This window comes from Takifugu rubripes, chromosome 21 (assembly GCF_901000725.2).
Source record: "Takifugu rubripes chromosome 21, fTakRub1.2, whole genome shotgun sequence".
Lineage (NCBI taxonomy): Eukaryota > Metazoa > Chordata > Actinopteri > Tetraodontiformes > Tetraodontidae > Takifugu > Takifugu rubripes.
The window spans coordinates 1,555,176-1,582,675 of record NC_042305.1 but is presented as its reverse complement, the minus strand read 5'-3'; the positions used below and the strand labels follow the sequence as shown (position 1 = coordinate 1,582,675).

Here is a 27,500-nt window from a genome sequence, read left to right as displayed (position 1 = left end):
GTGTGTGAGCCCTCATTATGGATGGGGACTAGTTCAAATTTATTGCCTCTGTCAGCTGTGTCAAATTGGCCCAGCAGCTCAAATGGGCCTACAAATGGTGGCTCGTCCCTCCATCGAGGGTCGTGGAGTCCCTGCAGTAGAACAGCTCCAGCTCTGGACCAGCGCTGCACACATGCAGCACACTCACGGTCCTGACTGGTTCTGAAGAAGTCGCCGACTGTTGAAACAAAGTGTTTGGTGCTTGTTTTCCATCCCTTGTTCTTCCTTCAACAGGACCACCCACTTTCTGAAAGCTTCCTTCTATTTCTGAGGGGTCAGAAAGACTGGCCAGTTGCTCTTTATGGCCTTGAGATTTTACGATGTGGTCAGAGCTGTTGGGAGACCCCCAGTTCCTCTTTTGTTACTGGAGCTGCACTGGGCCTGAGGAAGATCTGAGCTGGGAAACTGGGTTCAGGAGACTCAGATCTGCCCCAAATATTCTGAGCACAACAGCAAAGAATCATAACATGTATGCTAGGAACACTCAACGATGTTTATGATGGGATGTACAGTGTATGACATCATCACTCCGCGTGTGCGTGAGATGGGGGGTCTCCAACACCTCGGTGGAGGTGCCACTCCTCCAGCAGAAGGTCAATCATCTGCAGTAGAACCAGGGTCCAACTCACTTTAGCAGGTTTTGGTTTTGATCCCGTTCAACCACGGAGGCCGACACCGTTCAGCCCACCAGGACCACCTCAGAGGGCCTGTTCTCCAGTCACATGTGCTGGGTCGGACCTCAGAGGCCGGCTGAATCATCTGGACCAACAGAGGTGCTCTGGTGCACGTGTGGTGCACGTCTGGGCTTTTCCCCGTATGATCCCTGTCAACCCTCTTCATCCTTCCCTCCTTCAAATAATGTCTGTCTGTCTGTCTGTCTGTCTGTCTGTCTGAAAGCCAGTGTCCGGGGACGCTTGAGGACATGGATGTCCATCTGCTGCTCCACTGGAACATTTAGCAACATTTCAGTTGCCAGAATGTGAATCTGTGTGCACGCGCGTGCGTGCGTGATGTCTTTTTGACGGTATCAAAGGCGGTCATTAGTGTCCTGTGAACGCGCCCACCCACCCCAGGCGGACTTCAGGGAGGGACCTGAGGACATCCAGCCAGCACGCTGACCCCACTGGGACCGGGGGCTCTTCCAGACCTGAAAGTGACCCAAGAAGATCTACACCGACCACAACCAGTCATGTAAATAAAGAAATGTGTGCAGATGTTCGTGCATGATGGACGTTGGCGTCTTTGTCGGCTCGGAGCTCCCCAGCTCTCCATCTTCCGGCCCCGGTCTCTGATCGCAGCCGGAGGTTCCTCGGTCAGAACCTTCCCCCGGCGTGGATGGGCAGGTCGGCAGCGCCTTTCTGCGACACCGTGGGAGCTTTGGATCGGGTCAGCGCGTCCTGAGATCATGCAGGGAATAAACCAGCGCTGCGTGTACATGTGAGCCGCGCACACGCCGAAGACGTGCTCCGCTCCAGAAGTTCCTGGTGGCTCTTTCTAACCCAATTCCGTTGTTTTGCAGATCCATCCATTTTTTCGTGCTGTGGTGCCACGCGCAGGTAAGAGGGTGCGGGTGAAACCTGTTGGGATGGTGAGCGACTGTTAGCCGCAGTTTTCTGTCCCAGACTAGAAGCGCAATTATGTATTTTATTTTTCCCTTTTGCATAAAAAGGGGGAGAATCACCCGTCTCCTAATTTTAAGCAGTATGTGAGGACGCAGGGCGAAGTGTCGGACCAGCTGAGCCGCAGACAGGTCCGGGTCTACCAGCTCTACAGCCGCACCAGTGGGAAACACGTCCAGATCCAGGGGAAGCGGGTCACTGCCACAGCTGAGGATGGCAACATTTACGGTGAGAACTGGCACCGTCCAAACCCCACAACACTGTGTGGTTCTTCATTATTTACTTATTTACAATCACCGAGAGTCAGAGCTCATTTGAGACGTTGCACTTTATCTGAGTCATTACATGAAGAGATCTTCATTTGGTCTCCTAGTGGTGAAGATCTAGAGATCTTCTAGCTGCTGTGAATGGACGTCTGCAGCAGAATACAGTTTCTTGGCCCCTGACAGCAGAGCCACAAAGCCCACCTCAGCTGGGGCCCCACGTCCACCTCCCACCCTCCCTGTTGTCACTGCTGTGTTAATTCAGCCTCTCCCGGGTCCATAAAGCCATCGTCTGGCAAATTAGCTGCTGATTAGACGAGTGCTTTGTCCCCGCAGCCTGAATACACAAAGTTGTATTAGCACCCGCTGTCGCCATCAGTGCAGGACAAACTCATCCCATCATGTTTATTCACCCGTCTGTCCTGCAACAGTCCTTCCATGCTGCAGGGAAACTTTTTAAATATTGAAACTCAGCAAATGGGGATTGAACTCCCAGCCGCAGCAGCGCGTTTGTGGGTCAACGACGTTCCAGTCAGCCTCCTCTTTTCTCTGGCAGCTCGTCTGCTTGTGGAGACGGACAGCTTCGGCAGCCGGGTCCGAATTAGAGGGGCGGAGAGTGGACACTATCTCTGCATGAACCGGAGGGGCAAGCTGGTCGGAAAGGTATGGCACACCGGGGTTCTTGGATGGGGGGCAGGAAGAGCGGAGAGTTCAGTTGAGTTCCTCCAGAGCAAGATTCAGGCAGCTCCTGGCTGCAGGTGAAGGTCAGATTAAGCTTTAGCAGCTCTGGTCATATATGAGTTACACACACACACACACACACACACATTTGCTGTAGAAAACACTGATGATAAGCACATTTGTCATCATCCCCCTCACCTGAACGTTTCAGGAGGGATGGTGTTCACCTGTTTCATGTCAGTGACAACATCAGAGGTATGACCTTTGACCCCGTACAGGATTTTTTTTTATTCTTCTTCTCTGAAAAACCATCCTGGTCTGCTGCACCACATTTGTGCAGTGGAAACCTTCTACAGAGGTGACCAGAAAGCTGCTTGAGTCTGGCTCTGGGTCATTAACCCCACTGGTTGATGGGACTTCCCATTAGGGCAAACACTCCCGTCAGCCGTTGTGGATCCCTGGAACCTGCATCCATCCTCACTGGCAGCCAGTGTTTGGAGTGGGATCAACTATCAAAATTCAGAACCAAAACATGTCTGTGTTTGAACCTGTAGCCTCCTTTTAGCTGAGCTGGTGGTACCGTCACTACTAACGTACCGTTACAGCTGCTACGGGGACATTTGGGGGTTCTCAAAAGGGGCCCAGTTACCTGCTCCACTAGTTGCTGTAGCTCAGAAACACGTCTTTAGCTGTCTCCCGTCTGTAATGTCCAGATGGGACAGTTAATGGATTAATGGAGAACCTTTCTGTGTTCCAGCCCAACGGTCGGAGCAGGGAGTGCATCTTCTCAGAGATAGTGCTGGAAAACAATTACACAGCTCTGCAGAATGCCAAGTATGAAGGCTGGTACGTTGCCTTCAGTCGGAAAGGGAGGCCCATCAAAGCCTCCAGGACAAGGCAGAACCAAAGAGAGGTCCACTTCATCAAGAGGCTCCACGCAGGCCCCCCTCCCTTCCCCAACATGGACCAGAGCAAACACTTTGAGTTTTTCCGCTTTTCAGCCACAAGTCGAGCAAAGCGCAACAGGAAATCAGGCACCGTTTCCTAACAGCGAGACAAAGGGAGGCAGATATACAACAGATCCAACTTTATTTTTGTATATTTTCATGCAAAGCTGTACATTGAAATATGGCTTTAACACAATAATTGTAATAATATTCCTGTAAAATGGTGATGTGTAAATAAAGAAAGAATAAAGGAAAGTGACAAATTGATTTTGGAGGCTTGTTTCAGAGGCGAACAATGATGGTGAGTAAGACACAGAGAGGGATGAGGAGAGGGAAATCTCTACCCATATAAGCTGTGATCTTTGGAAGACAATTCAGATCATTTCTATTTGCAGTATCCTGCACGGTAGGAAATCTGGAACTACTTTATAAAACCCAACACTGCCACCTGCTGGATATATGGTGCATGTACACTTAGATTTATCTATTTAAATGACCAGGAAAAGAGAACTCTGAAGATCATAGATTGGCCAGAGATGATCAGCTGTTAGCCACAGAAGCAGGAGACGTCCAGGCATTGTTACTAACAGTGCACAGTGACTGTGGTGGGACGTGGAGATGCTGGGAGACGTTTGGTGGAGCGTCTGGTCCATGAGGAGGTGTGTGGAATAAACCAGAGTCTGGTCCAGGAGGAGGTGTTTGGAATAAACCAGGGTCTGGTCCAGGAGGAGGTGTTTGGAATGAACCAGGGTCTGGTCCAGGAGGAGGTGTTTGGGATGAACCAGGGTCTGGTCCAGGAGGAGGTGTTCGGGATGAACCAGGGTCTGGTCCAGGAGGAGGTGTTTGGGATGAACCAGGGTCTGGTCCAGGAGGAGGTGTTTGGGATGAACCAGGGTCTGGTCCAGGAGGAGGTGTTAGGAATGAACCAGGGTCTGGTCCAGGAGGAGGTGTTTATAATGAACCAGGGTCTGGTCCAGGAGGAGGTGTTAGGAATGAACCAGGGTCTGGTCCAGGAGGAGGTGTTCGGGATGAACCACTGTCTGGTCCAGGAGGAGGTGTTCGGGATGAACCACTGTCTGGTCCAGGAGGAGGTGTTAGGAATGAACCAGGGTCTGGTCCAGGAGGGGGTGTTAGGAATGAACCAGGGTCTGGTCCAGGAGGAGGTGTTCGGGATGAACCAGGGTCTGGTCCAGGACGAGGTGTTAGGAATGAACCAGGGTCTGGTCCAGGAGGAGGTGTTAGGAATGAACCAGGGTCTGGTCCAGGAGGAGGTGTTAATAACCTGGTTTGCAGCACGGTTGATGGACTCATCTGTTGCTCCTGCTGTTGCACACTGGCTCAGCTCTTGCTCAAGGTCATCAGCATCAATGTCGCACATGCAGCCGACGCTGCGGGTCGTTGTTTTGAAGGCCTGAGGCGGAGCCGTCGTTAACACGTGTAACTCCTCGCCGCCCTTTTCATCGCGTTGGGGTTTTGGATCAACCTTCGGCCTCTGATGGTCACCTGATGCCTCAGTCACCATGAGGGCAACGGACAGCGGCTCAACAAGAGTTGACTGGACCGGTTTGGACGGCTTTGACCCAACTGGAGTGTTTTCCTCTCCGCCTGTGCTTAGTCTGGGCAGCGCCACACAGGGATCTGAATCAAGGGTGGGCCCGACACCACGTGTTGGGTTCCTAAGAACCTCAGGTTCCTCCTTACATCTGCTGTCTCCTTTAAGCTCTGCATCCAACCATGCATGCTGGGTTCCTGCGGTGGTGTGCTGCCTGTGCTCCACCGTCTTCGTGCTCCATCCACTGTAGTGCAGGATGTCTGACAGACTGCTGATGTCACTGTCGATGCCGCTGATGCTTTCGCTGTCGCTGTCGCTGTCGCTGTCTCTCCACTCCTCAGTCTTACTACAGCAGCACCCCATCTTCTGCAGCCTGAAGCAGAAACAACAAAAAAGCCACTGCCATGACCGCGCACACTCAAACAGTCATCAACAGATCCGTTCGCTGCTCCAGCCTCATGGAGAATGAGGAAAGTTCTGCCTCGCCCCCTCCCCAGCCCAGACTAGCACAGGTGAGGGGCTCACGCCCCCGCCAATCATCAGGGCGTGAGCAAGGCCCAGTTAGGCTACAGTTTGAGAGGGGCCGGCACATGCTACACAAGCTGCACGAGCCCCGCGCACGAGTCTGCACTGACACGAAGAAGCGCCACCACATTAGCAGAACTGGATTCATATTGAAAACATTTAGACTCTGGTAGAGCTGCCAGCAGAGCTCAACTTGATCCCAACCATCATCTCCCAGTTACTGACCTTTGGACCTTTAACGAGCGTGCGCGTCAGTACGAAGCTTGTCTCTTTTAGAGGGTGATACTCGGTGGGAGGGTCAAAGAATGAGGCGGCAGATCTGATTCTGGAAAAAAAATCTGCCGTTGGAGAGAGATGAGTTGTCTTGGTGGAGTGAAGGTTTCAGCTTAACCTTTAACGATTAATGTCTGTAGGTGTAGCAGCAACACTTTAGGAGAAAGACTTTTTTTCTTTGAATCAAAGCTTACAACCCAAAAGGCTGCTGTGCTTTACATCAAAGCCACTGGACGCGTCACGTGCACCACCGGGACAACAGAGACCACAACCACCAGACAGAACCTTCCAGACAGAACACTTAACACCGGCCCAAATCTGCACCCTACTGGAACCTGTGTTGGAACACCCACTACCTCCAGTACAGAGAAGGCCTCTACAGGCAGAACCATGGTGGTGCAACGGGCTCACCAGTCTCTCCCATAGTTGCCAGTCTACAGTATACTGGGAGAAGGTTGAAACCCGAGCCCGACATCCTTCACAGGAACCGGCCCAAGCCACTGGTTCAGATATGTGGACGACACCTGGGTCAAGATTCTAACAAGAGAACTGAAGGCGTTCTCAACCACACAGATGATTACGTCACATTCATCTGGCCTTCCTGGACTGTGCGCCCCCGTCGTTCCACAATAGCGTTGCACGTGTATGCAGGCCTCTCTGTGTGGTTATACTTTAGCAGGCAGCATTATACGTGGGTAAATACATATGCCAGCTCCAGGATCTTCAGCTGAGATCATCCAGTGTTTGTTGTATCAAACCAGATTAAAATTGTGCTCTTCAGGACCTATTTTATTTTTAGAGCTGATTCAGAAACATTCTAAGGAGGAATAAAGTGAGACTCTACAAGGCAAATGTTTCTTTTGTAAGGCTCTTTATATGTGATGCAATTCTTATTGAGCAAAACAGGCATTTAGTGCATCAGAGGTTTGGGTTGGTAATCTTGCCCATGAAGAGGATATTATCTGAGCTGTGGTCAGTGATGATAACCATGAAGGGACGATTGAACTTCAGGACTGGAACATAATAATAGGAGTGAAGTGTTATTGTGATGCCTGTAGCAGCTGCGGCAGTGGCTCCAGCCTCATCAACATCCAGGGTAGCTTGATGGACAACCTACAAGAAATACCAGACATAATCAATTGTCAGAAAGAAATCTGTGCTCATTGTTGATGCTGTTCCTGTTTTCCATCTTTACCTCTGAGACTGCCAGTTGTTGCCCCTCTGCAATACCACTCAAGTCTGCCCTGTCACCAAACATGTCTACCATCCCCATTTCAGTCAACACAGTCTTCAGTGAGTATGATGTTTTGATGGAGAATTTGGGAATATAAACACTGTATTTCCTGGGGAACAGATATGGGACAGACACAACCATGAGGTGACGGACAGGAGCCAACCGCCACATCAATAAGCAAGAGTTAGCCGTTGAGTCTCCGTTTTCCACACCTGTATTTCATCCATTTCAGCCATTTGGTAACATGAGCGGCAGAAATTGCATTCTCCAGTTTTGCCATGTCGTCCGGCAACAGCAGCAACATGGAGTGAGAGCTGTTAAATGGGAGGTGAAGGACCGATGTGTTAAACATCTGGTCACGATAGGTTTCAAATCTCTTCTCAATATTCATCATCTGAACTGGAACCTGAAAATTCAAAATTTCATGTTTGTAAATGAGATTCGGTTGAAGGTTTTGCCGAAGACTGTGGACTTCAAACCTTGGTCTTTTCATCCACCATGAATAAGTCCTCCTTGGTCAGATCTGGATCAAACGGAGTTTCCCATTTTCCTGTTTTACAAGTCATGGAATCACAGTTTGTGGTTGACAGTTAAAACTTTCAAATGAATAAGAAACATGCCTAAATCGCACCACATCCAGGTGTTTACCTTTAAAATAGATATAGCTGATTAGATACATGACTGTTGTGGGATCTAGACTTTCTACCAGTTTGTCAATCTTCCCACTGGTCTTCTCCTCCACATACTTGTTGATGGTGTTGGCGCTCTCGCTGCTTTTGGTGAAATCAACATTGAATCCATCTGCAAAGTAGGACTTTTTCAAGGTGTCCAGGAACTCAGGCTGTGGTTTGAAGAGGTTGTCCATAAATACAGCCGTCCCTTCACTGGTGACTTCATTGGACGCCTTCTTCGTCTTTTCAAAGAGGCTCTGAAAAGCCTGGTCTACATCCGTCTGGCTCAGCCAGGTGCTGTTGAAAGCCAAACCTCTGAAAAGCTGTCGGTGGGTTTCTCCACGCGCTCCAACCGCCAAAGCGGCCAAGGCGACAGACACACTGACTGGGGAGAAGAAGATGTTCTTGCCTTGTGAGTCAGGGTTAGCAGCTAAGCTCCTGTACAGCCTGAAGGCAAACTCTCTGTTGGCTGCAGTGACCAGTGAAAGGCTCTCAGTGCTGTTGTCAGCTGAGGTGTCCTGCTCCTTCTGGTTTTGACCAATGTCGTTCCCCACATGGCCTCTGGCCACGCAGATGATTATGGACAAAATCCAGACACACCGGGTGGCGTTCATCTTAGTGAAGAAAGACAGAAGCAGAAGGCAAAGAGCATCTTGGTTAGTGTTTGTTCTGCTGCTCTGCAACCACTTGTGCCTCAACACACACCAACCACAGCGGGGAGGGAACTGAGCATAACCCCCTCGTCATGACGACTGTCGTGATGCTGTGCACTCACCTTCTCCTGCTTCGCTGTTTGGCCCCCAAAGCCCCGACGGTGCAACGGCAGCCGAGGCTTTTACAAAATATCCTCCCCTACAAGGTGCTGGACTTTGCTTTTGTTTGTTCTTTATCTCTGATGTGCTGCTTCTGTGTAATCATTAGTTTATTAGTGCTCCAACAGTACCTACAACATGATGGAAGCTGGAAAAACCTTCCCAAAGGGTCTACATTCATATTTATCTTTAAATGGTGTATATTAAAGTGCTGCTATAGGTGTACATTCAAGCGTAGAAGACATGTTTCTCGACCCTGGGAGACAGAGAGTCCTCTTCCTCTGGGGGTCTCCACTGCTCCCATGTGTCCTGACTGACCTGCATGGATCTCCTCCCCATCCTGCATTTGTGTCCAGCGTCTCCAGTCCAGTACCATTTACCATGAAGGTGAAGCCTGCGCTCACTCTTCAGAAGGAAGGAGACTGAGGAGGAAGGAAAGTTCCTCACAAAAGGGAAGGACAACCTGTTATGTAATCAGGGGCCTTCATCATTGCTGAGGCTGCTGCTGAACATCATTGATTGTCCAGGTAAAGCCAGGCTGCATTACACAAACGCCAGAGAGCAGTTGAACTTTGTCCTCCAAAATATATTTGCACAGCCGTTTTCCACTGTCGTGTTTGCTGCCTGAAGCTCAGAGTAGAGGTTGGATTTAACTACTTCCAAACAGTGGACTGGTCTCACTGGGACAGTCACAAACCAAGAATAAAAACCATTAATGTGTCGTCTGTCCTCATCCTTCCATCTGAGCTCCTCTACCGTGGCGTCCGTTCACAGCTGGAATGATGATGACCGTGAGGTCCACATCTGCATCCCGACCACAGATGAGGCAGCAAACCTACAGCTTGTCAGTGTTACTCATCAATAAAACAGCTCATCACTGAACTTTAGTTTGGCTGCATTTTTATTTCATTTGATTTTCATATAAGCAGGCACCAAAGCCCAGACCTCCCAGTTCTGATCCGTTTCATGTTTGTGAGGCTCCTCAAAGTCGGTTTAAAGTCATTTAAAAGTCTTTCTTTTTCCAAATCATTTCTAGTAAGGAGTAGTTCCAATAAGAAAGAGAACATAGACAAACACTTTGCTTTTGAAGCTTTAGATTCAAGATGTTTAATGTTTAAAATGATAATTATTCACTCTTTTTGAATTTGATGCCTGACCCCCTTTTAAGGAAAAGAAGAAACCTGAAGGAGCTCCACAGCTGAGGGGCCCGTCTCCCTGGGACGGACAGATGTGCATTTGCATCAGTCATTTATACAGTGTATGGAGATAAGTCCAGGGCCCAGGGGGGAGCCCAAGGGTCCCGGGCCCAGGGGCCCAGTGTGTGAAACCTCTGGGGCTGAACGAGCCCAGCGGCCTTGCTGGCCACCATTAGACTTTAAGGACAAATCAATACAATAGGTAAATTACACACCCACAAAATAAAGTTTTCTCTGTCCCTATACAATAAAGAGACATTTCCAGTAACCCCATAATAAGAGGAAGGGCCTGATTTACTTTAGTTTTTCGATTATAAAAATCATTGTGATGTTAATATATTTTCTATTATCTATCCGGATTAATGTGGATAATCCTTGAAGATATAAGTTTAATCATGGATGAACTTTGTTAAATATTTTAAATATGATAAGACAACATTCACCTTCCCATTAAAGTTTATCTTTATAACTGTGGATAAACACCTTTTTGAAAGTTCCCCATTTAACAGAAAAGAATAAACAGTGTGTTAATAGTAGGTGGAAGCAGTTGTAGTATTTAAAATGTTTTAAAGTTATTTAAATATACATTCAATTCAGTTTCAGAGGCTTGGCGGAGCTCCTACAGCCATAAAGTTTGATCTGTTTTGAGTTGCTGTTCCCAGACCTGGATGCTGAAGTGATTTTGGCATCCATCCATCCATCATCAGTTATCCAGGGTAGGGTCGCGGGGGCAGCAGCCTAAGGAGAGAGACCCAGAGTTCCCTCTCCCCAGCTACTTCTTCCAGCTCATCCGGGGGGATCCCCAGGCGTTCCCAGACCAGTCGAAAGACAAAGTCACGACGTGTCCCAGAGGCCAGTAAGGCCCGATACGACCTCCCAGGGAATACGCCGGGAATCGAACCGAATAGTTAACATTAAATCTCAGTGCAACATTAAATCCCAAACTATGTACAGGAGTTAAATATTAAACACACAAACACACACACACACACACACACTCACTCATAAAATATTAAATCTAAAACGATGTACAATAGTGCAACATTAAATCTCAATGTTAGAAGTACTTAAGAAGTGAATAACATCTGGCTGGATAATTATCAGGAACACTGGCGGCCTCTGCTGACCCAGTGGAGGAGTGCAAAAAGCTTACAGCACCTGGTATTCCCAGGCGGTCTCCCACCCAAGTACTAACCAGGCCCGACCCTGCTTAGCTTCCGAGATCGGACGAGATCGGGCGTTCTCAGGGTGGTATGGCCGTAAGCGAGAGCAGCCGCAAGAAAATGGCCTTTTGAAGTTAATACAACTCAAACTTATTTTCTTGAAACACTTATTCTGGTGGAGGTTGTCCATTTTGCTTTGTCACAGTCCAAACGTCAATGTTGGAGCAGCCTCCAATCCATTCCCCCCCAAAAGAAAAGGCTATATAGCCTATGAGCGTCATATCATCAAATCTGCCTAGAACGGATCTTGGATGAGAGGTGAAACGTCTTCAAACAAATCAAACAAGATTCAACTCCGATAAATGAAATCAAGTTAAACGCAATGTGCCATGGCCGGGAATCGATCCCGGGCCGGTGCGGGCCTGTCGAGATTTGCTGTAACAGACAACCTGATTGAAACCTCCTGAAGACCCCAGAGGGAGAGTTCGAATCCCGCTTTGGGCATTATCAAACGGAAGATATTTCATTGAAAAATTCACGATCATAAAAATGTTTAAAGAGCAAAGCAGTGTCTGTGAGGTTTATGAGCCACAAATGCTGCTCTCTTTAGGAGCACAGCAGTCTATTAAACTGTAGTTTGTGTCATAGCATAGTTTTATTGACAAATTCTAAATTGCAAGTCGCAGATATGAACAGGGAAATGCTACGTTATCTGCTTATTCTGTTACAAATAATCTGATGAGATAGGTGGGGAGTTAATTCAGTTGGGGATAGACAGATGGAATATTAGTGTTGTTAGGATGATACTTGAGTTCTTTAGATATTGTTTTCAATTCCGGACTCTGCCGCCTTGAGTTGGCTTTTGCGAAGACAGAAATGTTGACAATAGTGTGGACCAAGGTGGGAAATTCAATTTTATTTAAACACAAACACACGTACACAGACACACACACGCACGGAGTGAGCCGTGCCACTTACGCCGACACGTTTGCATTTCATTTCCATTCCGTTCTGTCTTGGTTTACTCGGTTGAAGCATTTCACACACACCACTTTTTACCATAGCTTCTTATTGGAATACATTGTAGCCGACATGCACGGCATGGCCAACCGGCATTTATGTTACAATTATTTCCACCCAAGTAAACAACGCGCGTCATATTGCCTCACCGTGTCACCTCCCGTCTGTTTAACGTTGCCCAAAGAATCACACTCACACTATGGCTGTTTAAAAGCATCAAGGTTTATTTGTTTGTCATTTATCAAAAGCACCAATATTTCAATAGCTCACCAGCAGGACATACTTCCTGGTTCGGGGAAACCGATGGACTGCTCAATGATTGTATACATGGAGGGGTTCGCGAGTGCTACGGCACAATCTATTTTAGCGGGGGTGTTTTATAAGAGTAAGTTGAACATGTATTTTACTATGCACTGGGTGGTTTTGATGGTTGAAATTTGTTTTGGGCGTTTTACGCATATTTTATATTTTCTGTTCGGTTGTTATTTTGAGTTTGTAAATGTATTAGTTAGCGTAATAATTTTGATAATTGGTTTCACCTGTAGGAGGGCTACAGCTATATTAGCCCTGTAGTAGACCCCAGACGGGGTGGGATGTTGAGTTGGTTGGTTGTTATTTTGGAGAAAAAAAGAATTGTTGGAGAAAGAGTCAAAGTTGTGGTGTGTAAAAGTGTGTAGGGTCTGTATGTTATTGTATGGATTCAACCTGGCATCTTCTGACACCACTTTATGTTTGGAAAATAAAAATAAATTTTTGGAGTAAAGAAGCTCCCGTCTCCCTCTGTCTCCTCCACCGCCGATCATCCTTGCGACACACACACACACACACTCATAAAACATTAAATCTCAAACTATATACATAGTTCAACATTAAATCCCAAACTATGTACAGGAGTTAAATATTAAATCTAAAACGATGTACAATAGTGCAACATTAAATCTCAATGTTAGAAGTACTTAAGAAGTGAATAACATCTGGCTGGATAATTATCAGGAACACTGGCGGCCTCTGCTGACCCAGTGGAGGAGTGCAAAAAGCTAACAGCACCTGGTATTCCCAGGCGGTCTCCCATCCAAGTACTAACCAGGCCCGACCCTGCTTAGCTTCCGAGATCGGACGAGATCGGGCGTTCTCAGGGTGGTATGGCCGTAAGCGAGAGCAGCCGCAAGAAAATGGCCTTTTGAAGTTAATACAACTCAAACTTATTTTCTTGAAACATTTATTCTGGTGGAGGTTGTCCATTTTGCTTTGTCACAGTCCAAACGTCAATGTTGGAGCAGCCTCCAATCCATTCCCCCCAAAAAGAAAAGGCTATATAGCCTATGAGCGTCATATCATCAAATCTGCCTAGAACGGCTCTTGGATGAGAGGTGAAACGTCTTCAAACAAATCAAACAAGATTCAACTCCGATAAATGAAATCAAGTTAAACGCAATGTGCCATGGCCGGGAATCGATCCCGGGCCGGTGCGGGCCAGTCGAGATTTGCTGTAACAGACAACCTGATTGAAACCTCCTGAAGACCCCAGAGGGAGAGTTCGAATCCCGCTTTGGGCATTATCAAACGGAAGATATTTCATTGAAAAATTCACGATCATAAACATGTTTAAAGAGCAAAGCAGTGTCTGTGAGGTTTATGAGCCACAAATGCTGCTCTTTTTAGGAGCACAGCAGTCTATTAAACTGTAGTTTGTGTCATAGCATAGTTTTATTGACAAATTCTAAATTGCAAGTCGCAGATATGAACAGGGAAATGCTACGTTATCTGCTTATTCTGTTACAAATAATCTGATGAGATAGGTGGGGAGTTAATTCAGTTGGGGATAGACAGATGGAATATTAGTGTTGTTAGTATGATACTTGAGTTCTTTAGATATTGTTTTCAATTCCGGACTCTGCCGCCTTGAGTTGGCTTTTGCGAAGACAGAAATGTTGACAATAGTGTGGACCAAGGTGGGAAATTCAATTTTATTTAAACACAAACACACGTACACAGACACACACACGCACGGAGTGAGCCGTGCCACTTACGCCGACACGTTTGCATTTCATTTCCATTCCGTTCTGTCTTGGTTTACTCGGTTGAAGCATTTCACACACACCACTTTTTACCATAGCTTCTTATTGGAATACATTGTAGCCGACATGCACGGCATGGCCAACCGGCATTTATGTTACAATTATTTCCACCCAAGTAAACAACGCGCGTCATATTGCCTCACCGTGTCACCTCCCGTCTGTTTAACGTTGCCCAAAGAATCACACTCACGCTATGGCTGTTTAAAAGCATCTAGGTTTATTTGTTTGTCATTTATCAAAAGCACCAATATTTCAATAGCTCACCAGCAGGACATACTTCCTGGTTCGGGGAAACCAATGGACTGCTCAATGATTGTATACATGGAGGGGTTTCGCGAGTGCTACGGCACAATCTATTTTAGCGGGGGTGTTTTATAAGAGTAAGTTGAACATGTATTTTACTATGCACTGGGTGGTTTTGATGGTTGAAATTTGTTTTGGGCGTTTTACGCATATTTTATATTTTCTGTTCGGTTGTTATTTTGAGTTTGTAAATGTATTAGTTAGCGTAATAATTTTGATAATTGGTTTCACCTGTAGGAGGGCTACAGCTATATTAGCCCTGTAGTAGACCCCAGACGGGGTGGGATGTTGAGTTGGTTGGTTGTTATTTTGGAGAAAAAAAGAATTGTTGGAGAAAGAGTCAAAGTTGTGGTGTGTAAAAGTGTGCAGGGTCTGTATGTTATTGTATGGATTCAACCTGGCATCTTCTGACACCACTTTATGTTTGGAAAATAAAAATAAATTTTTGGAGTAAAGAAGCTCCCGTCTCCCTCTGTCTCCTCCACCGCCGATCATCCTTGCGACACACACACACACACACACTCATAAAACATTAAATCTCAAACTATATACATAGTTCAACATTAAATCCCAAACTATGTACAGGAGTTAAATATTAAATCTAAAACGATGTACAATAGTGCAACATTAAATCTCAATGTTAGAAGTACTTAAGAAGTGAATAACATCTGGCTGGATAATTATCAGGAACACTGGCGGCCTCTGCTGACCCAGTGGAGGAGTGCAAAAAGCTAACAGCACCTGGTATTCCCAGGCGGTCTCCCATCCAAGTACTAACCAGGCCCGACCCTGCTTAGCTTCCGAGATCGGGCGTTCTCAGGGTGGTATGGCCGTAAGCGAGAGCAGCCGCAAGAAAATGGCCTTTTGAAGTTAATACAACTCAAACTTATTTTCTTGAAACATTTATTCTGGTGGAGGTTGTCCATTTTGCTTTGTCACAGTCCAAACGTCAATGTTGGAGCAGCCTCCAATCCATTCCCCCCAAAAAGAAAAGGCTATATAGCCTATGAGCGTCATATCATCAAATCTGCCTAGAACGGCTCTTGGATGAGAGGTGAAACGTCTTCAAACAAATCAAACAAGATTCAACTCCGATAAATGAAATCAAGTTAAACGCAATGTGCCATGGCCGGGAATCGATCCCGGGCCGGTGCGGGCCAGATTTGCTGTAACAGACAACCTGATTGAAACCTCCTGAAGACCCCAGAGGGAGAGTTCGAATCCAGCTTTGGGCATTATCAAACGGAAGATATTTGATTGAAAAATTCGCGATCATAAAAATGTTTAAAGAGCAAAGCAGTGTCTGTGAGGTTTATGAGCCACAAATGCTGCTCTTTTTAGGAGCACAGCAGTCTATTAAACTGTAGTTTGTGTCATAGCATAGTTTTATTGACAAATTCTAAATTGCAAGTCGCAGATATGAACAGGGAAATGCTACGTTATCTGCTTATTCTGTTACAAATAATCTGATGAGATAGGTGGGGAGTTAATTCAGTTGGGGATAGACAGATGGAATATTAGTGTTGTTAGTATGATACTTGAGTTCTTTAGATATTGTTTTCAATTCCGGACTCTGCCGCCTTGAGTTGGCTTTTGCGAAGACAGAAATGTTGACAATAGTGTGGACCAAGGTGGGAAATTCAATTTTATTTAAACACAAACACACGTACACAGACACACACACACGCACGGAGTGAGCCGTGCCACTTACGCCGACACGTTTGCATTTCATTTCCATTCCGTTCTGTCTTGGTTTACTCGGTTGAAGCATTTCACACACACCACTTTTTACCATAGCTTCTTATTGGAATACATTGTAGCCGACATGCACGGCATGGCCAACCGGCATTTATGTTACAATTATTTCCACCCAAGTAAACAACGCGCGTCATATTGCCTCACCGCGTCACCTCCCGTCTGTTTAACGTTGCCCAAAGAATCACACTCACGCTATGGCTGTTTAAAAGCATCAAGGTTTATTTGTTTGTCATTTATCAAAAGCACCAATATTTCAATAGCTCACCAGCAGGACATACTTCCTGGTTCGGGGAAACCGATGGACTGCTCAATGGTTGTATACATGGAGGGGTTTCGCGAGGTGCTACGGCACAATCTATTTTAGCGGGGGTGTTTTAGAAGAGTAAGTTGAACATGTATTTTACTATGCACTGGGTGGTTTTGATGGTTGAAATTTGTTTTGGGCGTTTTACGCATATTTTATATTTTCTGTTCGGTTGTTATTTTGAGTTTGTAAATGTATTAGTTAGCGTAATAATTTTGATAATTGGTTTCACCTGTAGGTGGGCTACAGCTATATTAGCCCTGTAGTAGACCCCAGACGGGGTGGGATGTTGAGTTGGTTGGTTGTTATTTTGGAGGAAAAAAAAAAGAATTGTTGGAGAAAGAGTCAAAGTTGTGGTGTGTAAAAGTGTGCAGGGTCTGTATGTTATTGTATGGATTCAACCTGGCATCTTCTGACACCACTTTATTTTTGGAAAATAAAAATAAATTTTTGGAGTAAAGAAGCTCCCGTCTCCCTCTGTCTCCTCCACCGCCGATCATCCTTGCGACACACACACACACACACACACTCATAAAACATTAAATCTCAAACTATATACATAGTTCAACATTAAATCCCAAACTATGTACAGGAGTTAAATATTAAATCTAAAACGATGTACAATAGTGCAACATTAAATCTCAATGTTAGAAGTACTTAAGAAGTGAATAACATCTGGCTGGATAATTATCAGGAACACTGGCGGCCTCTGCTGACCCAGTGGAGGAGTGCAAAAAGCTTACAGCACCTGGTATTCCCAGGCGGTCTCCCATCCAAGTACTAACCAGGCCCGACCCTGCTTAGCTTCCGAGATCGGACGAGATCGGGCGTTCTCAGGGTGGTATGGCCGTAAGCGAGAGCAGCCGCAAGAAAATGGCCTTTTGAAGTTAATACAACTCAAACTTATTTTCTTGAAACATTTATTCTGGTGGAGGTTGTCCATTTGCTTTGTCACAGTCCAAACGTCAATGTTGGAGCAGCCTCCAATCCATTCCCCCCAAAAAGAAAAGGCTATATAGCCTATGAGCGTCATATCATCAAATCTGCCTAGAACGGATCTTGGATGAGAGGTGAAACGTCTTCAAACAAATCAAACAAGATTCAACTCCGATAAATGAAATCAAGTTAAACGCAATGTGCCATGGCCGGGAATCGATCCCGGGCCGGTGCGGGCCAGATTTGCTGTAACAGACAACCTGATTGAAACCTCCTGAAGACCCGAGGGAGAGTTCGAATCCAGCTTTGGGCATTATCAAACGGAAGATATTTGATTGAAAAATTCACGATCATAAAAATGTTTAAAGAGCAAAGCAGTGTCTGTGAGGTTTATGAGCCACAAATGCTGCTCTTTTTAGGAGCACAGCAGTCTATTAAACTGTAGTTTGTGTCATAGCATAGTTTTATTGACAAATTCTAAATTGCAAGTCGCAGATATGAACAGGGAAATGCTACGTTATCTGCTTATTCTGTTACAAATAATCTGATGAGATAGGTGGGGAGTTAATTCAGTTGGGGATAGACAGATGGAATATTAGTGTTGTTAGTATGATACTTGAGTTCTTTAGATATTGTTTTCAATTCCGGACTCTGCCGCCTTGAGTTGGCTTTTGCGAAGACAGAAATGTTGACAATAGTGTGGACCAAAGTGGGAAATTCAATTTTATTTAAACACAAACACACGTACACAGACACACACACACGGAGTGAGCCGTGCCACTTACGCCGACACGTTTGCATTTCATTTCCATTCCGTTCTGTCTTGGTTTACTCGGTTGAAGCATTTCACACACACCACTTTTTACCATAGCTTCTTATTGGAATACATTGTAGCCGACATGCACGGCATGGCCAACCGGCATTTATGTTACAATTATTTCCACCCAAGTAAACAACGCGCGTCATATTGCCTCACCGCGTCACCTCCCGTCTGTTTAACGTTGCCCAAAGAATCACACTCACGCTATGGCTGTTTAAAAGCATCGAGGTTTATTTGTTTGTCATTTATCAAAAGCACCAATATTTCAATAGCTCACCAGCAGGACAAACTTCCTGGTTCGGGGAAACCGATGGACTGCTCAATGATTGTATACATGGAGGGGTTTCGCGAGTGCTACGGCACAATCTATTTTAGCGGGGGTGTTTTAGAAGAGTAAGTTGAACATGTATTTTACTATGCACTGGGTGGTTTTGATGGTTGAAATTTGTTTTGGGCGTTTTACGCATATTTTATATTTTCTGTTCGGTTGTTATTTTGAGTTTGTAAATGTATTAGTTAGCGTAATAATTTTGATAATTGGTTTCACCTGTAGGAGGGCTACAGCTATATTAGCCCTGTAGTAGACCCCAGACGGGGTGGGATGTTGAGTTGGTTGGTTGTTATTTTGGAGAAAAAAAGAATTGTTGGAGAAAGAGTCAAAGTTGTGGTGTGTAAAAGTGTGCAGGGTCTGTATGTTATTGTATGGATTCAACCTGGCATCTTCTGACACCACTTTATGTTTGGAAAATAAAAATAAATTTTTGGAGTAAAGAAGCTCCCGTCTCCCTCTGTCTCCTCCACCGCCGATCATCCTTGCCACACACACACACACACACACACTCGTAAAACATTAAATCTCAAACTATATACATAGTTCAACATTAAATCCCAAACTATGTACAGGAGTTAAATATTAAATCTAAAACGATGTACAATAGTGCAACATTAAATCTCAATGTTAGAAGTACTTAAGAAGTGAATAACATCTGGCTGGATAATTATCAGGAACACTGGCGGCCTCTGCTGACCCAGTGGAGGAGTGCAAAAAGCTTACAGCACCTGGTATTCCCAGGCGGTCTCCCATCCAAGTACTAACCAGGCCCGACCCTGCTTAGCTTCTGAGATCGGACGAGATCGGGCGTTCTCAGGGTGGTATGGCCGCAAGCGAGAGCAGTCGCAAGAAAATGGCCTTTTGAAGTTAATACAACTCAAACTTATTTTCTTGAAACATTTATTCTGGTGGAGGTTGTCCATTTTGCTTTGTCACAGTCCAAACGTCAATGTTGGAGCAGCTTCCAATCCATTCCCCCCAAAAAGAAAAGGCTATATAGCCTATGAGCGTCATATCATCAAATCTGCCTAGAACGGATCTTGGATGAGAGGTGAAACGTCTTCAAACAAATCAAACAAGATTCAACTCCGATAAATGAAATCAAGTTAAACGCAATGTGCCATGGCCGGGAATCGATCCCGGGCCGGTGCGGGCCAGTCGAGATTTGCTGTAACAGACAACCTGATTGAAACCTCCTGAAGACCCCAGAGGGAGAGTTCGAATCCCGCTTTGGGCATTATCAAACGGAAGATATTTCATTGAAAAATTCACGATCATAAAAATGTTTAAAGAGCAAAGCAGTGTCTGTGAGGTTTATGAGCCACAAATGCTGCTCTTTTTAGGAGCACAGCAGTCTATTAAACTGTAGTTTGTGTCATAGCATAGTTTTATTGACAAATTCTAAATTGCAAGTCGCAGATATGAACAGGGAAATGCTACGTTATCTGCTTATTCTGTTACAAATAATCTGATGAGATAGGTGGGGAGTTAATTCAGTTGGGGATAGACAGATGGAATATTAGTGTTGTTAGTATGATACTTGAGTTCTTTAGATATTGTTTTCAATTCCGGACTCTGCCGCCTTGAGTTGGCTTTTGCGAAGACAGAAATGTTGACAATAGTGTGGACCAAGGTGGGAAATTCAATTTTATTTAAACACAAACACACGTACACAGACACACACACGCACGGAGTGAGCCGTGCCACTTACGCCGACACGTTTGCATTTCATTTCCATTCCGTTCTGTCTTGGTTTACTTGGTTGAAGCATTTCACACACACCACTTTTTACCATAGCTTCTTATTGGAATACATTGTAGCCGACATGCACGGCATGGCCAACCGGCATTTATGTTACAATTATTTCCACCCAAGTAAACAACGCGCGTCATATTGCCTCACCGCGTCACCTCCCGTCTGTTTAACGTTGCCCAAAGAATCACACTCACGCTATGGCTGTTTAAAAGCATCGAGGTTTATTTGTTTGTCATTTATCAAAAGCACCAATATTTCAATAGCTCACCAGCAGGACATACTTCCTGGTTCGGGGAAACCGATGGACTGCTCAATGGTTGTATACATGGAGGGGTTTCGCGAGTGCTACGGCACAATCTATTTTAGCGGGGGTGTTTTATAAGAGTAAGTTGAACATGTATTTTACTATGCACTGGGTGGTTTTGATGGTTGAAATTTGTTTTGGGCGTTTTACGCATATTTCATATTTTCTGTTCGGTTGTTATTTTGAGTTTGTAAATGTATTAGTTAGCGTAATAATTTTGATAATTGGTTTCACCTGTAGGAGGGCTACAGCTATATTAGCCCTGTAGTAGACCCCAGACGGGGTGGGATGTTGAGTTGGTTGGTTGTTATTTTGGAGAAAAAAAGAATTGTTGGAGAAAGAGTCAAAGTTGTGGTGTGTAAAAGTGTGCAGGGTCTGTATGTTATTGTATGGATTCAACCTGGCATCTTCTGACACCACTTTATTTTTGGAAAATAAAAATAAATTTTTGGAGTAAAGAAGCTCCCGTCTCCCTCTGTCTCCTCCACCGCCGATCATCCTTGCCACACACACACACACACACACTCGTAAAACATTAAATCTCAAACTATATACATAGTTCAACATTAAATCCCAAACTATGTACAGGAGTTAAATATTAAATCTAAAACGATGTACAATAGTGCAACATTAAATCTCAATGTTAGAAGTACTTAAGAAGTGAATAACATCTGGCTGGATAATTATCAGGAACACTGGCGGCCTCTGCTGACCCAGTGGAGGAGTGCAAAAAGCTTACAGCACCTGGTATTCCCAGGCGGTCTCCCATCCAAGTACTAACCAGGCCCGACCCTGCTTAGCTTCCGAGATCGGACGAGATCGGGCGTTCTCAGGGTGGTATGGCCGTAAGCGAGAGCAGCCGCAAGAAAATGGCCTTTTGAAGTTAATACAACTCAAACTTATTTTCTTGAAACATTTATTCTGGTGGAGGTTGTCCATTTTGCTTTGTCACAGTCCAAACGTCAATGTTGGAGCAGCCTCCAATCCATTCCCCCCAAAAAGAAAGGCTATATAGCCTATGAGCGTCATATCATCAAATCTGCCTAGAACGGATCTTGGATGAGAGGTGAAACGTCTTCAAACAAATCAAACAAGATTCAACTCCGATAAATGAAATCAAGTTAAACGCAATGTGCCATGGCCGGGAATCGATCCCGGCCGGTGCGGGCCAGATTTGCTGTAACAGACAACCTGATTGAAACCTCCTGAAGACCCGAGGGAGAGTTCGAATCCAGCTTTGGGCATTATCAAACGGAAGATATTTGATTGAAAAATTCACGATCATAAAAATGTTTAAAGAGCAAAGCAGTGTCTGTGAGGTTTATGAGCCACAAATGCTGCTCTTTTTAGGAGCACAGCAGTCTATTAAACTGTAGTTTGTGTCATAGCATAGTTTTATTGACAAATTCTAAATTGCAAGTCGCAGATATGAACAGGGAAATGCTACGTTATCTGCTTATTCTGTTACAAATATTCTGATGAGATAGGTGGGGAGTTAATTCAGTTGGGGATAGACAGATGGAATATTAGTGTTGTTAGTATGATACTTGAGTTCTTTAGATATTGTTTTCAATTCCGGACTCTGCCGCCTTGAGTTGGCTTTTGCGAAGACAGAAATGTTGACAATAGTGTGGACCAAAGTGGGAAATTCAATTTTATTTAAACACAAACACAAACACACATACACAGACACACACACACGGAGTGAGCCGTGCCACTTACGCCGACACGTTTGCATTTCATTTCCATTCCGTTCTGTCTTGGTTTACTCGGTTGAAGCATTTCACACACACCACTTTTTACCATAGCTTCTTATTGGAATACATTGTAGCCGACATGCACGGCATGGCCAACCGGCATTTATGTTACAATTATTTCCACCCAAGTAAACAACGCGCGTCATATTGCCTCACCGCGTCACCTCCCGTCTGTTTAACGTTGCCCAAAGAATCACACTCACGCTATGGCTGTTTAAAAGCATCGAGGTTTATTTGTTTGTCATTTATCAAAAGCACCAATATTTCAATAGCTCACCAGCAGGACAAACTTCCTGGTTCGGGGAAACCGATGGACTGCTCAATGATTGTATACATGGAGGGGTTTCGCGAGGTGCTACGGCACAATCTATTTTAGCGGGGGTGTTTTAGAAGAGTAAGTTGAACATGTATTTTACTATGCACTGGGTGGTTTTGATGGTTGAAATTTGTTTTGGGCGTTTTACGCATATTTTATATTTTCTGTTCGGTTGTTATTTTGAGTTTGTAAATGTATTAGTTAGCGTAATAATTTTGATAATTGGTTTCACCTGTAGGAGGGCTACAGCTATATTAGCCCTGTAGTAGACCCCAGACGGGGTGGGATGTTGAGTGGTTGGTTGTTATTTTGGAGAAAAAAAGAATTGTTGGAGAAAGAGTCAAAGTTGTGGTGTGTAAAAGTGTGCAGGGTCTGTATGTTATTGTATGGATTCAACCTGGCATCTTCTGACACCACTTTATGTTTGGAAAATAAAAATAAATTTTTGGAGTAAAGAAGCTCCCGTCTCCCTCTGTCTCCTCCACCGCCGATCATCCTTGCCACACACACACACACACACACACTCGTAAAACATTAAATCTCAAACTATATACATAGTTCAACATTAAATCCCAAACTATGTACAGGAGTTAAATATTAAATCTAAAACGATGTACAATAGTGCAACATTAAATCTCAATGTTAGAAGTACTTAAGAAGTGAATAACATCTGGCTGGATAATTATCAGGAACACTGGCGGCCTCTGCTGACCCAGTGGAGGAGTGCAAAAAGCTTACAGCACCTGGTATTCCCAGGCGGTCTCCCATCCAAGTACTAACCAGGCCCGACCCTGCTTAGCTTCCGAGATCGGACGAGATCGGGCGTTCTCAGGGTGGTATGGCCGCAAGCGAGAGCAGTCGCAAGAAAATGGCCTTTTGAAGTTAATACAACTCAAACTTATTTTCTTGAAACATTTATTCTGGTGGAGGTTGTCCATTTTGCTTTGTCACAGTCCAAACGTCAATGTTGGAGCAGCTTCCAATCCATTCCCCCCAAAAAGAAAAGGCTATATAGCCTATGAGCGTCATATCATCAAATCTGCCTAGAACGGATCTTGGATGAGAGGTGAAACGTCTTCAAACAAATCAAACAAGATTCAACTCCGATAAATGAAATCAAGTTAAACGCAATGTGCCATGGCCGGGAATCGATCCCGGGCCGGTGCGGGCCAGTCGAGATTTGCTGTAACAGACAACCTGATTGAAACCTCCTGAAGACCCCAGAGGGAGAGTTCGAATCCCGCTTTGGGCATTATCAAACGGAAGATATTTCATTGAAAAATTCACGATCATAAAAATGTTTAAAGAGCAAAGCAGTGTCTGTGAGGTTTATGAGCCACAAATGCTGCTCTTTTTAGGAGCACAGCAGTCTATTAAACTGTAGTTTGTGTCATAGCATAGTTTTATTGACAAATTCTAAATTGCAAGTCGCAGATATGAACAGGGAAATGCTACGTTATCTGCTTATTCTGTTACAAATAATCTGATGAGATAGGTGGGGAGTTAATTCAGTTGGGGATAGACAGATGGAATATTAGTGTTGTTAGTATGATACTTGAGTTCTTTAGATATTGTTTTCAATTCCGGACTCTGCCGCCTTGAGTTGGCTTTTGCGAAGACAGAAATGTTGACAATAGTGTGGACCAAGGTGGGAAATTCAATTTTATTTAAACACAAACACACGTACACAGACACACACACGCACGGAGTGAGCCGTGCCACTTACGCCGACACGTTTGCATTTCATTTCCATTCCGTTCTGTCTTGGTTTACTTGGTTGAAGCATTTCACACACACCACTTTTTACCATAGCTTCTTATTGGAATACATTGTAGCCGACATGCACGGCATGGCCAACCGGCATTTATGTTACAATTATTTCCACCCAAGTAAACAACGCGCGTCATATTGCCTCACCGCGTCACCTCCCGTCTGTTTTAACGTTGCCCAAAGAATCACACTCACGCTATGGCTGTTTAAAAGCATCGAGGTTTATTTGTTTGTCATTTATCAAAAGCACCAATATTTCAATAGCTCACCAGCAGGACATACTTCCTGGTTCGGGGAAACCGATGGACTGCTCAATGGTTGTATACATGGAGGGGTTTCGCGAGTGCTACGGCACAATCTATTTTAGCGGGGGTGTTTTATAAGAGTAAGTTGAACATGTATTTTACTATGCACTGGGTGGTTTTGATGGTTGAAATTTGTTTTGGGCGTTTTACGCATATTTCATATTTTCTGTTCGGGTTGTTATTTTGAGTTTGTAAATGTATTAGTTAGCGTAATAATTTTGATAATTGGTTTCACCTGTAGGAGGGCTACAGCTATATTAGCCCTGTAGTAGACCCCAGACGGGGTGGGATGTTGAGTTGGTTGGTTGTTATTTTGGAGAAAAAAAGAATTGTTGGAGAAAGAGTCAAAGTTGTGGTGTGTAAAAGTGTGCAGGGTCTGTATGTTATTGTATGGATTCACCTGGCATCTTCTGACACCACTTTATTTTTGGAAAATAAAAATAAATTTTTGGAGTAAAGAAGCTCCCGTCTCCCTCTGTCTCCTCCACCGCCGATCATCCTTGCCACACACACACACACACACTCGTAAAACATTAAATCTCAAACTATATACATAGTTCAACATTAAATCCCAAACTATGTACAGGAGTTAAATATTAAATCTAAAACGATGTACAATAGTGCAACATTAAATCTCAATGTTAGAAGTACTTAAGAAGTGAATAACATCTGGCTTGGATAATTATCAGAACACTGGCGGCCTCTGCTGACCCAGTGGAGGAGTGCAAAAAGCTTACAGCACCTGGTATTCCCAGGCGGTCTCCCATCCAAGTACTAACCAGGCCCGACCCTGCTTAGCTTCCGAGATCGGCCGAGATCGGGCGTTCTCAGGGTGGTATGGCCGTAAGCGAGAGCAGCCGCAAGAAAATGGCCTTTTGAAGTTAATACAACTCAAACTTATTTTCTTGAAACATTTATTCTGGTGGAGGTTGTCCATTTTGCTTTGTCACAGTCCAACGTCAATGTTGGAGCAGCCTCCAATCCATTCCCCCCAAAAAGAAAAGGCTATATAGCCTATGAGCGTCATATCATCAAATCTGCCTAGAACGGATCTTGGATGAGAGGTGAAACGTCTTCAAACAAATCAAACAAGATTCAACTCCGATAAATGAAATCAAGTTAAACGCAATGTGCCATGGCCCGGGATCGATTCCCGGCCCCGGTGCGGGCCAGTCGAGATTTGCTGTAACATACAACCTTGATTAAACCTCCTGAAGACCCCAGAGGGAGAGTTCGAATCCCGCTTTGGGCATTATCAAACGGAAGATATTTGATTGAAAAATTCACGATCATAAAATGTTTAAAGAGCAAAGCAGTGTCTGTGAGGTTTATGAGCCACAAATGCTGCTCTTTTTAGGAGCACAGCAGTCTATTAAACTGTAGTTTGTGTCATAGCATAGTTTTATTGACAAATTCTAAATTGCAAGTCGCAGATATGAACAGGGAAATGCTACGTTATCTGCTTATTCTGTTACAAATAATCTGATGAGATAGGTGGGGATTAATTCAGTTGGGGATAGACAGATGGAATATTAGTGTTGTTAGGATGATACTTGAGTTCTTTAGATATTGTTTTCAATTCCGGACTCTGCCGCCTTGAGTTGGCTTTTGCGAAGACAGAAATGTTGACAATAGTGTGGACCAAGTGGGAAATTCAATTTTATTTAAACACAAACACACGTACACAGACACACACACGCACGGAGTGAGCCGTGCCACTTACGCCGACACGTTTGCATTTCATTTCCATTCCGTTCTGTCTTGGTTTACTCGGTTGAAGCATTTCACACACCCACTTTTTACCATAGCTTCTTATTGGAATACATTGTAGCCGACATGCACGGCATGGCCAACCGGCATTTATGTTACAATTATTCCACCCAAGTAAACAACGCGCGTCATATTGCCTCACCGCGTCACCTCCCGTCTGTTTAACGTTGCCCAAAGAATCACACTCACGCTATGGCTGTTTAAAAGCATCGAGGTTTATTTGTTTGTCATTTATCAAAAGCACCAATATTTCAATAGCTCACCAGCAGGACATACTTCCTGGTTCGGGGAAACCGATGGACTGCTCAATGATTGTATACATGGAGGGGTTTCGCGAGTGCTACGGCACAATCTATTTTAGCGGGGGTGTTTTATAAGAGTAAGTTGAACATGTATTTTACTATGCACTGGGTGGTTTTGATGGTTGAAATTTGTTTTGGGCGTTTTACGCATATTTTATATTTTCTGTTCGGTTGTTATTTTGAGTTTGTAAATGTATTAGTTAGCGTAATAATTTTGATAATTGGTTTCACCTGTAGGAGGGCTACAGCTATAGAAGCCCTGTAGTAGACCCCAGACGGGGTGGGATGGTTGGTTGGTTGTTGTTTTTGGAGAAAAAAGAATTGTTGGGGAAAGAGTCAAAGTTGTGGTGTGTAAAAGTGTGCAGGGTCTGTATGTTATTGTATGGATTCAACCTGGCATCTTCTGACACCACTTTATTTTGGAAAATAAAAATAAATTTTTGGAGTAAAGAAGCTCCCGTCTCCCTCTGTCTCCTCCACCGCCGATCATCCTTGCCACACACACACACACACACACACTCGTAAAACATTAAATCTCAAACTATATACATAGTTCAACATTAAATCCCAAACTATGTACAGGAGTTAAATATTAAATCTAAAACGATGGACAATAGTGCAACATTAAATCTCAATGTTAGAAGTACTTAAGAAGTGAATAACATCTGGCTGGATAATTATCAGGAACACTGGCGG

General features: G+C 44.5%; 3 protein-coding genes, 7 non-coding genes and 1 pseudogene across 12 annotated transcripts; 1 reads left to right on the top strand and 10 right to left on the bottom strand.

Annotated features, from left to right (window-relative positions):
• The first annotated feature begins 1,316 nt into the window (after positions 1 to 1,316).
• Positions 1,317 to 3,910, top strand: fgf17 (fibroblast growth factor 17). 3 transcript variants are annotated; one of them, XM_029830307.1, is made up of 5 exons: positions 1,317 to 1,476; positions 1,559 to 1,595; positions 1,742 to 1,886; positions 2,478 to 2,584; positions 3,360 to 3,910. In XM_029830307.1, the coding sequence occupies exons 1-5, from the start codon at positions 1,445 to 1,447 to the stop codon at positions 3,648 to 3,650; spliced, it is 612 nt and encodes a 203-aa protein (XP_029686167.1). In that variant the 5' UTR covers positions 1,317 to 1,444; the 3' UTR covers positions 3,651 to 3,910. The 3 variants fall into 3 exon arrangements, with proteins under 3 accessions (XP_029686167.1, XP_029686166.1, XP_029686165.1); XM_029830306.1 differs by having other exon boundaries at positions 1,739 to 1,886; XM_029830305.1 differs by having other exon boundaries at positions 1,709 to 1,886.
• Positions 3,911 to 4,089: 179 nt separating this feature from the next.
• LOC115247512 (uncharacterized) lies at positions 4,090 to 6,249 on the bottom strand. The gene is made up of 3 exons (XM_029829510.1): positions 5,852 to 6,249; positions 4,656 to 5,474; positions 4,090 to 4,093 (listed from the first exon to the last, which is right to left on the bottom strand). The coding sequence occupies exons 2-3, from the start codon at positions 5,462 to 5,464 to the stop codon at positions 4,090 to 4,092; spliced, it is 813 nt and encodes a 270-aa protein (XP_029685370.1). The 5' UTR covers positions 5,465 to 5,474; positions 5,852 to 6,249.
• A 504-nt stretch (positions 6,250 to 6,753) lies between these two features.
• Positions 6,754 to 8,710, bottom strand: LOC101071861 (serine protease inhibitor 2.1-like). The gene is made up of 6 exons (XM_029829994.1): positions 8,580 to 8,710; positions 7,782 to 8,418; positions 7,613 to 7,683; positions 7,346 to 7,539; positions 7,095 to 7,242; positions 6,754 to 7,012 (listed from the first exon to the last, which is right to left on the bottom strand). The coding sequence occupies exons 2-6, from the start codon at positions 8,416 to 8,418 to the stop codon at positions 6,818 to 6,820; spliced, it is 1,245 nt and encodes a 414-aa protein (XP_029685854.1). The 5' UTR covers positions 8,580 to 8,710; the 3' UTR covers positions 6,754 to 6,817.
• A 2,248-nt stretch (positions 8,711 to 10,958) lies between these two features.
• LOC115247731 (5S ribosomal RNA) lies at positions 10,959 to 11,077 on the bottom strand. The gene has a single exon (XR_003886834.1). It is a non-coding gene; the product is annotated as a 5S ribosomal RNA (ribosomal RNA).
• Positions 11,078 to 13,030: 1,953 nt separating this feature from the next.
• On the bottom strand, positions 13,031 to 13,149 carry LOC115247737 (5S ribosomal RNA). Its single transcript, XR_003886840.1, has one exon. It is a non-coding gene; the product is annotated as a 5S ribosomal RNA (ribosomal RNA).
• Positions 13,150 to 15,105: 1,956 nt separating this feature from the next.
• LOC115247751 (uncharacterized) lies at positions 15,106 to 15,214 on the bottom strand (annotated as a pseudogene).
• Positions 15,215 to 17,174: 1,960 nt separating this feature from the next.
• Positions 17,175 to 17,293, bottom strand: LOC115247770 (5S ribosomal RNA). Its single transcript, XR_003886868.1, has one exon. It is a non-coding gene; the product is annotated as a 5S ribosomal RNA (ribosomal RNA).
• A 1,948-nt stretch (positions 17,294 to 19,241) lies between these two features.
• LOC115247745 (5S ribosomal RNA) lies at positions 19,242 to 19,360 on the bottom strand. Its single transcript, XR_003886848.1, has one exon. It is a non-coding gene; the product is annotated as a 5S ribosomal RNA (ribosomal RNA).
• A 1,956-nt stretch (positions 19,361 to 21,316) lies between these two features.
• Positions 21,317 to 21,435, bottom strand: LOC115247769 (5S ribosomal RNA). The gene has a single exon (XR_003886867.1). It is a non-coding gene; the product is annotated as a 5S ribosomal RNA (ribosomal RNA).
• A 1,953-nt stretch (positions 21,436 to 23,388) lies between these two features.
• Positions 23,389 to 23,507, bottom strand: LOC115247735 (5S ribosomal RNA). The gene has a single exon (XR_003886838.1). It is a non-coding gene; the product is annotated as a 5S ribosomal RNA (ribosomal RNA).
• A 1,955-nt stretch (positions 23,508 to 25,462) lies between these two features.
• On the bottom strand, positions 25,463 to 25,581 carry LOC115247742 (5S ribosomal RNA). Its single transcript, XR_003886845.1, has one exon. It is a non-coding gene; the product is annotated as a 5S ribosomal RNA (ribosomal RNA).
• Between the last annotated feature and the right edge of the window lie 1,919 nt (positions 25,582 to 27,500).